General features: G+C 40.5%; 1 protein-coding gene across 1 annotated transcript; it reads right to left on the reverse strand.

The window, feature by feature from the left end:
- On the reverse strand, nt 1-6,410 carry LOC121879737 (myotrophin-like). Its single transcript, XM_042386504.1, has 4 exons — nt 6,239-6,410; nt 4,380-4,493; nt 2,765-2,848; nt 1-2,386 (listed from the first exon to the last, which is right to left on the reverse strand). The coding sequence occupies exons 1-4, from the start codon at nt 6,302-6,304 to the stop codon at nt 2,300-2,302; spliced, it is 351 nt and encodes a 116-aa protein (XP_042242438.1). The 5' UTR covers nt 6,305-6,410; the 3' UTR covers nt 1-2,299.
- Nucleotides 6,411-11,721: the final 5,311 nt, after the last annotated feature.

Raw genomic sequence — 11,721 nt, forward strand, 5'->3', positions numbered from 1 at the left:
AGTAGCCGAGTCTACACTAACCACTTAAAGAATTATGTTTGATACTTGCACAGACTTTTACCCTTTCTTGCCAATGGGCCCGAGTACAGTACCTCTCACGTAGACAGTACTGTGTATAAGTTCACCTGCCTGATGCGGGTACTGCAGTATCACATCACCAACCGAGTTACAATGCCAACCTTACAATTCAAGAGGTGAAACAGTTGAAAATAATAATATGTGCTGTTTAATGCTGAGTTACAAACACTGCTATGTCATGTTATACATAATAGGAGTGTTGTGATGTCTCCTCAACCCTCCCTACAGTCACTCGGGTAAATTTACAGTGTTTCAAAGTCCAACATCTGGCGACTGCATCACGTACAAAAGCAAAACGCAGGTGATCATAAGCAACGCGTAGTCTACTTGTGCTAATTTTTTTATGAAGATTAAAAGGAAAGTATTTTCCATTTTTTTTGTTGTGAGTGACTGGCAGCGTAGTACAATAGTTAGCCTATGTACAAATCCCTACAAACTACATCACAAAGTTTAATCCCGATCCGGTACAAGGGGCCGATCACAAGTTGGTTATGTTCTTATGACTATCCCGTCCCACCCACCCATCTGAAGCATGTAGGTAAGTAAGCTAAGGAGACCGATACCCTGATACTGTATCCAGTATATTGTCTTTTACCATAGTGGTGATCCAAACACTGTGTGTCTTGTACTGTACTGTGTGTTCTTGTTCTCTCTTATGTACTGTACACTGTGTTCTTGTTCCCTCTTGTGTACAGTACACTGTGTTTTTGTTCTCTATTGTGTAGTGTACACTGTCATCCCTTACTGTGTGTTCCTGTAAGAGGAAGAAGTTCTCTCCACATGAGTCTACATCACAGGGAAACTTGTTTTCAAACTGTTGTCATTGAGCCTTTGTGCCCTCCTTCAGTAACTTTATAATCATTTCACTAACTAACCTTTCTTTACTCCCAGATACTGTAATCATCTTAAACACTTTATCAATTCAAGAGTTGATGTATGGAGTGGTCACTGGTCACCCAACAAAATAATTCCCCAGCCTCTGGTTAGATTCTGAGGATAAACTTATGTAAACGTATAGATCGTCCGAGTTAAGAGTCACACCCACGTTGTGAAGAATTCGGGAATAATTAATAGAAATTTTCGTTGTTTTTCACCGACTTGGGTTGTTATACGGTGGGCGAGAAGTACCGTACACTGCACCGTTGGGGGTTTTACTTAAGAACCTCACACAAGAACCTGCCACAAAGCCAGTCGGTGGTTCGTGCAGTACCGTATCAACAACAAAAATATTTACCAAGTCTGATGTTGGAAAAATTATTTAACCCAATTACCTGATAACTTATTAAACATTATTTAACCCAATTACTTGATAACTAAATACTGCACATTAAAAGTTTTTTCACGACTCAATAGCTGTCACGACTCAATAGCAGGTGTACAGTGGATTGCCGTGTTAATAAATAATTTGTAGCATACAGTAAACACCCATTAAGCTGCACAACTCTCTCTCTCCTATCACTAGCCACTACTGTAACTCATTGCTTCACACAAATCATCAAATCATTAATTCCACTAAACAAATTAATAATTTTTTAAACTGTTGAAAGATTTATTGAGTTTTAATTGGGCTTAATACAAAGGGTGTTAATGATACAATGGTTTTGGTGTGAACTTAGCCTCAAATTCTTCCTTTTGGACGGCAATGTATTAATCCCGGTAGAGCACATTTTTTTTTACCCAGTAGAGAACATAGAACCATGATAGGATACAATAGTCATATAAATCCTTCAGTGTTTCAACCAAATTTCACCACCGTTATGAAATTTATCATCATCCTACTTCACATCATAAAAATTTGAGCAAATAAAATTATTTCTGAGGTTCGTGGTAAACTACGTACATATACTTTGCCGTCACAATGATTTTTTAAGTTTGTCAGGATAAGTCAATTAAATCTGCCGCCAATTTTGTAGAAACATCAGAAGGCTCCGACACCCTAAACCTCAACATTCCTCGATCGAGCCGGCTCATTTATGTCGACGTTGATCCCTTGCCGGTTCCAAAAGTCACCATCAATGCCCAAGAAATGTAGGAGTGCACGGCAAAAAGTATACCTGTTATACACAACCCAGCTGGTACCGTACGCTATACACTGCTCTACCACCACCGTACACAGAAGACTCACTACACCACACAACACCTCTCCTCTCCAGTACAGCAGTTGACCATCACCGTGCAGAGGACGTCTCACGCACCTTTACCGTCTACTACCGAGTCTGGTTTATCTCAGTAGTTCCTTAATCTCGTCCTTCTCTGCGGCGTCCAGGTAACTCGTGCCGTCCGGTGCTGTGCCGTTCTTGTCGGCTCCCTGGAAGTAAACAAGTCATATCAGAAACAGGTTAAATGTCATCTTCATAGGAATAATGATAAATGGATGAATGATATTGTGTGTGTGTGTGTGTGTGTTACCCTGACATCCTGTGAATGAAGAGAGAACATTAACACCCTATAAGGACCACAAACAACACAGTACCACCACCAACTACTCAGCCTCCCAGGTGACTGTAAACTCCTATGTCCAATGAAATGAGATACAATGTACAAATAAGCCTACACACTACACACACCCACACCTTCTCCCACACCACATCCCCAAACACCCACCCACACCCCATAATCTACCTCCTTAAACATGAGGGCAAGGCATCAACTCGTGAGGGAAGAGTCAATATACAGTATCACTTACAGCCTCCAGCAACACCTTGACGCATTGTGTATGTCCTTCCCAGATGGCCGCTAATAGTGCAGTGATCCCGTGCTTGTCCGTTGACTGTTGACAAAAAAGAAATTCATAAAAATAATAAATGGATGTCACAATTACGGTACAGTACAGCAGAACCTCTATTTAAAGGATTACAGTAAAACCTCGATAAATTCGCCTTTTTTGGACTCTGAAATAATCTAGTCACTAGAAATACCCAATAAATAAAAATAAATCTAATGAAAAGAACAACACTTACTGAATACTCTACAGTGGTCTAATAATATTTGCTATAAGCCAACTGAGAACTATGACACTTGAGTATGTACGCAGACTGGGGCTGATCGGGTGTTGCCACATTAGTCAGGTTTATGGTTCATCAAGATAAATATAACATCTTCAGTATTAGAGAAATAATACAATACTGTATGTAATTTGTAATACTCCTGAGCTTATCAGAAGGTGCTTTAACCAGATGTGTTGTGTGAACCTTCAGTAGACCAGCTTACAACAGGGGTCAATATAACACACTGTATAATGAAGATACCTTCTTAAAAACGTTATTTACTACCTTTGAGTGTTATATGATGACTCAGTTTGGCTACTTGTACTTAGACAAATGATTAATGAATAAACCAGTGTATATACAGATGCATAATACTTCACACTACAATAGTATTTATTAAGTGATGATAAATACACAACTATGCTGTACTAATTTACTAAGTGTTGAAGTCTGACACTGTGGTAAGCCAATCAGCTGTTTGCTCTTTGTGGGATTCTTTTTTTAGGAAAGTTACAGTACTTTTATCCTCTTCACCTTTGATTGGCTAGTTAGCCGCTTGGGTGATCGATCACGTCTCTGTTACACACTGTTGGCAACCAAATGATCCTAAATTATATGAGAAATTGGTGAAATTGCATAAAGAAAAGTTAAAGGAACCTTGGGGGAGAGGGGGGGAAGGAGTACCCACCCATGCTCCCCCCCCCCCTCCACTCTGCCAGTTGCTCCCAGATAAACATTCGTCTTCCACGTACAATATACTCCTACACTTATTTGTACAGTACTTATTTTTATCTTTATAGTACTGTACAGTATACAGTTTTCTCTTTAATCACAAGACAATTCTGCTGTTACTTACATATAACACTTATCAGTAAATAACAATCATCTCAGTGACAAGCAGTGTTATCTCCAACTCCCCCGCCCCATATGCAGAGGGTGTTTGCTTTTCTCGGACTTTTGCATTTTTCGGACTGCGGTCTGCCCCAATTAGTCCGATTTATCGAGGTTCTACTGTATATAAAGAAAGTCTGTAATATCAAGGATCCATTAGATATGAAACACCCCCATCTAACGAACTACTGTACTGTATAGAGAGAAAGAAGCCCATTACAAGGAGGTTCACTGTAATAATAAAACAGTGTTTCTCCTGTAAGAATAACACCACTAAGCCTCCCACCACTTTTCCTCTATCACCATCTAACTTTATTGGTCTCACTCCAAAATAGACATTCACACAGGTACCAACGCATATTATTTAGACCTAACTTGTATACATAATTAACGTGTAGCTACTGTATACATAAGGTAACTCACTTCAACATTGGCTCCCTTCTGCAGTAGGTACTTAATGATGTCTAGTTGTCCATAGTCAGAGGCCAGGCAGAGCGGTGGTCGACCTTCAATTGCTATGTTCACATCTGTTCCTTTCTGCAATGGTCAATTTTACTAAATGAGAATCACTTTAAACTTTACAATGGATGTTAATTGTTTAAGTATAATAGAGATTTAACTCATAAATGGCAGCCATCATCATTGGAAGTTAGTTTTAGAGATGGACGACTTCCATTGATGATGCCCACCGTCCCTACTGCTAACTTCCACTGATGATGGTCTGAGTATGAGCAGTTCAAGCAAAAGGGTAACCAAACCCAACCTAACGCAAACTAGTTTTATATTCCGAGAGGTAATATCAACACTCCTCAAGCTTTCAACGGTGTTTTGATCAAACTGCGCAAGTCCGGAACATTTTCAGTAAGATATACTGTACAGGTATATACAATCTCAGCACGTAAAGCTGGTAGCAAATAATTATGGTTGCCCCTCATGTAACGAGGATGGCTGGCCCAAGGGCCACCTTGGCATGAATTTGTTTAAGGTGTAGAAGCTGTCTCCAACACCACAACCACACCCTGAGTTAACGAGCTGCATGACCCAGTCTCAAGGAATAGTCCGAGAAGATCAGACAACTCGCCAACTGCACTGGCTAACCATCACCCCGGAATAAGATCCGCAAATCGATTAATATCCAGGTCCCCAATTACTGTTGGGAAGACAGAGGCAAATGGCATGAAGAAACTTGCCCATAGTTTCACCCTGCCCGGGGATTGAACCAGAGGTCCACTCACTTGCAAGGCGAGCATGCTGACCACACGTCCCACCAACGCCATATTCACTACTTAAACAATGAGAATTTCTGACAGAGGAACATTTACAGCAACTGCTAAGTTATACAATTTATCATAATTTAGGTTAGGTTAGGTTAGGTTATTCTAAACTAACACCAAAAGAAGTTGATCGAATTGAATGAAACTTTGTGAAAACTTTATTTACAATCTATTAAATAGATAAATGGAAACAAGAATACACAGAACGTATGAGAACCTAATCTAAAGTAACCTAACTAGCTTACCAAAAAACCTTTTAAAATAAACTTAACGACACTGAATGGATTCTTGTTTCCATTTATCTATTTAATAGATTGTAAATAAAGTTATCACAAAGTTTCATTCAATTCAATCAACTTCTTTCTGGCGCTGGTCTAAAAAAAAAACTACCTAACCTAACTGACAACCGGACAAATATCCACAGTGCATCTTGTATAACGTGACAGACTGTGAAGAGAAGGTAATCCTGAAGCAGATGACTCCCACTAGAAGGAGTTTTCGTCCATTTTTTACACAAATGTTCCATTTTTTACACAAATGTTCTTAGGTTAGGTAGGTGGGTTTGTTTGGTTGGTTAGGTTAGGTTCTAGTAAATGTCGTCTATTTTATAATACTGACTATAAAATGAACTAACTGAACGACGAATTCCAGTGTTATCCATCACCTCCAGTTACCAAAGAGAGAGAGAGAGGGGGGGGGGAGGGAAGAGAGAGAGGCGAGAGAGAGAAAGAGAGAGAAACATGATAAAGAGAGAGAGGGAGAAACAGGAGAGTAAAAACACAGATCCTGGAAAGAAAAAATAAGATAAAATATTCACCATTACAAAATGTCAGCCACAACAAAAATATAATCCCTCTCCATCTTAGTTTAAACCATAGACCAAATAATAAAACAATATCCACATCAACAAACCAAAATAAATTTACAATGAACAAGTGATAATTACGACTCGTTAACTCCACTTTTTATCATTTTTACTTTATATCTATTTAATTAACTTTATCTTACCTTCTCTACAGCCTCCATCACCTGGTCTAGATCACCGTTCTTGAGGCCCCACACAAACTCGCTCATAATGGCGGGGGGAGAAACTAAAAATGAAAAAAATAGAGATGGTTGTGTTGATGTGTTGAGCTGTGTGTGACTCACTTCTTCTTCCTCCCGTCAACACCAAGAACCGCGGCGGTATGTTGCCCTCACTACCACGACCACCGCGCGCCCACTGCCTAATATAATTTATCCTACTGACACATACATATATTAACCTAAGCAAAGTTAACTTACATATTCAAAAGACCTCACAGCCACTTATTTCTTCCTTATTTGTTTAATTTTGAGACTTAAACTAGATTATATAACAAAATACTGAGTTTAGTGAACAGTATAGTATATAGCTACTGAGAATGGGGAGGGGCCGGAGTCATATCCACTAATACTGACACGTTCCTTGATAAGAGAGCGGAGTTTGAAACCTTGCCGCAGTACAACGTATTTGGCCGATGCCAAGCTACTCAGAGAAATTAAGAGCCAAACAGATTATGAAGAGCTACAGAAAGATCAGTGGCAGCTTCAAGAGTGGTCCCATGTCCCAACAGGACGAAAAAACTGTATTAATAGAGATATTTAGACGGTCCGTCCCTTGTAACGATCTTCAAGAATGAGGTGCTTCCCCGTCTGGTCCCCGAGATATGCTAGGGACTGTCAGTGATTGAGAATGTTCAAAAGAGGGCCACCAGACTGTTCTCCCAGCCAAGGTCTATAGAAGAGGTTTTGTTAGACCATGATCCCAGCACTCCACTCAAACTCGGACGGTGCATTAGTGATATCGTAACCAACGAGGCTTATCCGAGGTACAGTAAGTGAATTATAAAATATTCAAGAGCGTGAAATAATATTTATTAAGTAAAATTGTCATAGAGATCATAAATGGATTGGCACATATATACAGTTGAGCGTGAATATAGACAGCGCAGGTAGACGGTGTACACAGCCTCTTGTATGTCCCGCGGCGAGACGGGGTGACTACTCCAAACAAGGAAGTGTCTCACATTACTGTAGAGCGTTATCAGGGATGGACCATCTACTGTTGCTTTGTCAAATAAATATAAAATACAAAAAAATATGCATTTACTAACCTTGCTAAGTGATTATAAACCCAGTAGATGTCATAGCTTTAGGTTGAAGAAGCCACAAGTTCAGAATAGTCAGGGTAAACTTTTTGGTAGTACAAATTGTGAACTCTTGGAACAATCTGCCAGTGTTGTGACGGCACCGAGTATGAGTTCTTTCAAGGTCAGACTAGACTATTCATGTACTTCCTGGAGCCAGTATATACCCAAACTTGCCAACAGCCCGCAAGAGACGTGCCAGACCGCCCAAGTGGCTAACAACCCGATCATTGGTGAAGAGGATAAAAGTAATCTATCGTAACTAACACATTGTAATTTATTTGAGGTTTAATAAGTTTATTTACTTAGTTTTACTTAATAAATATTTATCTATTTATCTGTCGACATAAAAGTTATTGAGTCAGTGGTTGTGTTCGTGTTATTCCGTTTAACATCAACTGTCATGTCCCCCACAACACCTGATTGTCTGGAACTCAAGCACTGTACATCAAACTTTCTTCAAATTAAATATATCACTGATTAAACCTATTAACGTGTCACTAAATTTATATTATGGCAATTAAAAAATATGTACATTTGTCTTAGTTCATATAAATAGGATAACTTCAATGAAATAGAGTGAAGGTAAATGTGACATTAGTCTCTTCACCGTAATTAAAAGAAACAAATTGACGCATTTAAATTAACCTAAATTATTGCACGTTGAATTTATTGTTATCATTTAAATATATAATAATTAGCAAACACAAAATACGACGATATATTTGGAATATAATAAGAATAAGTTTGACATTAGCTTTCACACATTATTGGAACACGCGGGAACATTCCCATTATTTGAAGTTTTCCTGATTAATAATTTCTAATGTGTCACTGATAATAACACCTCAATATACCATTCAGCACTAAAAACTAATAAAATACTATATTTTCATTACACAGACCCAATATAAACGATAAACATTTAATAATAATAAATTTTCAGTAAACCACATTTACCGGCAGTTCTTATAATAAAGAGTTTTAGAAATAATCTTCTGTTAATATATGGTCATACGATATATTTCGTTGAATATATATATATATATATATATATATATATATATATATATATATATATATATATATATATATATATATATATATATATATATACAAAAAAATAACCAAGGTACTACAGTTTCCGCCTGTACTGAAACAACACTGGACAATAAAGGTCATTACAAAATATAAATAGACAGTGCAGGTATACAATATACAGTACATAGACAGTGCAAGTATACGTACAAAGTACTATACATACCATTTTGGCTTTCTGTCTTGTTCGCGATTACCTTTCAAAACCTTTTTCAGGGAGGAGGATTACGTTCGTAGTATATCGCACACACCTCTCCGTCAGGCGGGCAAGACAACTCCGGTACGAACTATGACAACATCCGTGATAGTGACGTGCTTGACAGCCTCGTGTACCACCTCCATACCTACCACCACCTGCCCGAAAGCACACGCAAACCTCTTACCCTTATGATCTCTCGTACAGATGTGAAAATATGCATCTAATTCAGGTTTTCCGCCACTAGCGCCTACAACTAGCCCCTCTGTCTTATCTCTCATGTATCGACCACCCCATTCAAGGTCTTTCATTAGTCCTTGAACGCTTGTGCCCTTAGGGGTGATGTATTTTCCCCCAGCTAAGGTCTCCCCTGGGCTGCCACGTTTCCCAACACCGTGGAACTTGCTCCCTTGGAATGACGGTCCCAGAGTGCCCAAACACAGCGCCAGGAAGTGTTGGGCCCGGCGGCATTGTCCCTCCAGGCGGATGTAAACTCGACCAAGACTCCTTCCTTCCACACCCAGGTCCAGGAACACTTCAGGTCTCTCTACACTCGTGAGAGATTGTAGGAGAGACATCTGTGTGAGGGAGATAGAATTACAGTGTGTTGGGGCATGATTGTTATCTGGTTTCTCCCTCTCTCTCTCTCCCTCTCAAGCAGCAAGTCATACACACACACACACTTAACTCTCTGTCTCCATCTCTACACTGATCCCCCTCCCTTTTCTCACCTGGACCATGAGGTGAGCGTCGTTAGGTTGATCAGTAAGCGCGTACAGGTGCAGTTGGTCTTGTTCCCACCTGAGGTGTCCTACACGACCTTCCCCGTGCACGACGCAGCAGCGGAGAGGCCACGGCGTTGTGCAGGCCTTGACAGATTCATCTACACCCTCACCGTCTGCTACTTCTCCTTCACCACCACCACCCTCGTTTGCTCCAGCTCTACTTGGCCCTGGGATAAGGTCTTTCCCCAGTGACCCTTGGCTCTGGTTTTCTGGGATAGGTAGCTGTTCCGTCCCGTCTGAAGGTGGTGTCTCCGGCCATTCTACGTCTGAGATGGACAGGTGTGCGGTCTGTACCTCACCACAGTACTTGCTTCTTGGTACTCCATCATCTGTGATCTGTGGCTGCTGTTGTCCCAATATTCTCTGGACATCGCCTTCTAAACTCTCCATCAAAGTCGATGACATTAACACCGCCTCAACGTTGTGTACACCACCAGTGTCTCTCAATATGGCCTCAACCTTCTGTTCAGAGGTACTCAACAGTCTGCTCTCTTCAGCATGTCTGGTGACCTGTCTGACGAAGTTGATGACGTTATTGATTACACACTTCCTTCTCCCGTGTATCGTGTGGATTAACTCGTCTCCCCGACTCTTTATTTCTTGTTTCTTTTCTCCCATGAATATTTTAGCTTTCTTGACCCGGTGTCCATCTTGTAGGTGACCCTCCAGGAGACAGTGCCCACACAACGCCATCTCACAGCAGCTACACCAGAACTCCAGCGATGAGCCGTGATGTACACACTGCCCACCTTCCTGTATGTGAACAAGTGACAAACAGAAAATATATATATATGTATAAAACACTAGAAAACTTGGTTGCTGAATATCTAGAGCAAATTCACTAAAATATCTAAATATACCTACATATTTGCCTAGTTAGTTTAGGTTTGGTTATATTCTCTCACTCTTCCTCACCTTCTCTCTCTATCTTACCTTTTCTCACTCTAACTCACCTCACACTTTCTGTAGTTCTCAGAAAGATTGAGAAGAGCAAATACAGTGGGTAAACAAGCCACAGTGGCCCCCTGGTGCAGTGTCCGACAAGTGGGGCATACCAGGATTCCTGCGTCAGATTCTAGACTTTTAAGGCACTGTCTGCAGAAGGCATGGCCACATAAAGGAAGGACGATAGGTTCTCTTGTTCCTGACGTGTACAGCTCTGAACACAGGGCGCACGTCAGTTCTTCCTCCATGACGTGGGTCTTTGTCTGTCGCCACCACACTTCAGCCCCACACATCACCAATACAGTACAAGGGTCGCCACAACTAACACACACACACACACACTGGACATACACATATACAAACATTTCCTGTGACAAAAAATCTCCAATTTCCTGTCTTGTCTTATTAGCCTAATATAACTCACACCTCTTTGTCTGTCTTCTTCCGGTGGCCACCTTCCTGCAGTGTTACCATCTTCCTGCTGTGTGGCCACCTTTGTGACCATCTTCATGCTGTGGCCACCTTCAAACTCTATGGCCACACTCACACTGATTTTTGGAAGTCGGATTTTTTTTTTTAAATTCTGTATTCACATACATTCTTTATCCTTTTCTCCTGTTTATACTTCTTTCATGACTATTTTCCACAATGAGCTCATGTTCGGTTAATGGGGAATAGCTTACCTGGACACAGGCCATCAACCAGAGGAAAAAAGAAGAAAAAGTTGGAGAAAAGAGAATGTTAATCTACACCACAAAGATGCCAGAAAACCTGCTTTCTGAAGTGAGACATTGTAAAAGATGGAAACACAGAAGAAGGCAAAGCATTCAACAGTTTGGCTGTGTGAGGAAAGAAGGATGTACGATACAATAACAAGTTAGTTTAGTGTGACCGATATCCACACGGAAACAGTTGGCACCGCAGGCAAGACGAGTGTTACGAGCTCACTGCCTTGCCAGCGGTACACAGGATGCCAAATCCACCGAACATTGCCCGTTAAAGTACCTGTAAAAAGAGAGCGAACTAACAAAGCAGCGAAGAGAGATTATTGACTAAGCAGGAGAGCTAATAGGACAAAATGCCTTCACTTCCACCCATCTAACAGAAGAACCACCCCAGATATTAGAGCATTACTCCAAGTTTGGACAAATGAATCCCTTATAAACTTGAAGCAACTGCTCAGGAGTGAAGTAGCTATGGCATCTGTACAGCATCCTCAGGTTTCAGTTGACAACTTATACACCTCAAACACAACATCTCAACAACACAACTCTTCAATATGGGTAATAAGACACGACA

Source organism: Homarus americanus, unplaced genomic scaffold (assembly GCF_018991925.1).
Source record: "Homarus americanus isolate GMGI-L3 unplaced genomic scaffold, GMGI_Hamer_2.0 scaffold42643, whole genome shotgun sequence".
NCBI classification, from domain to species: domain Eukaryota; kingdom Metazoa; phylum Arthropoda; class Malacostraca; order Decapoda; family Nephropidae; genus Homarus; species Homarus americanus.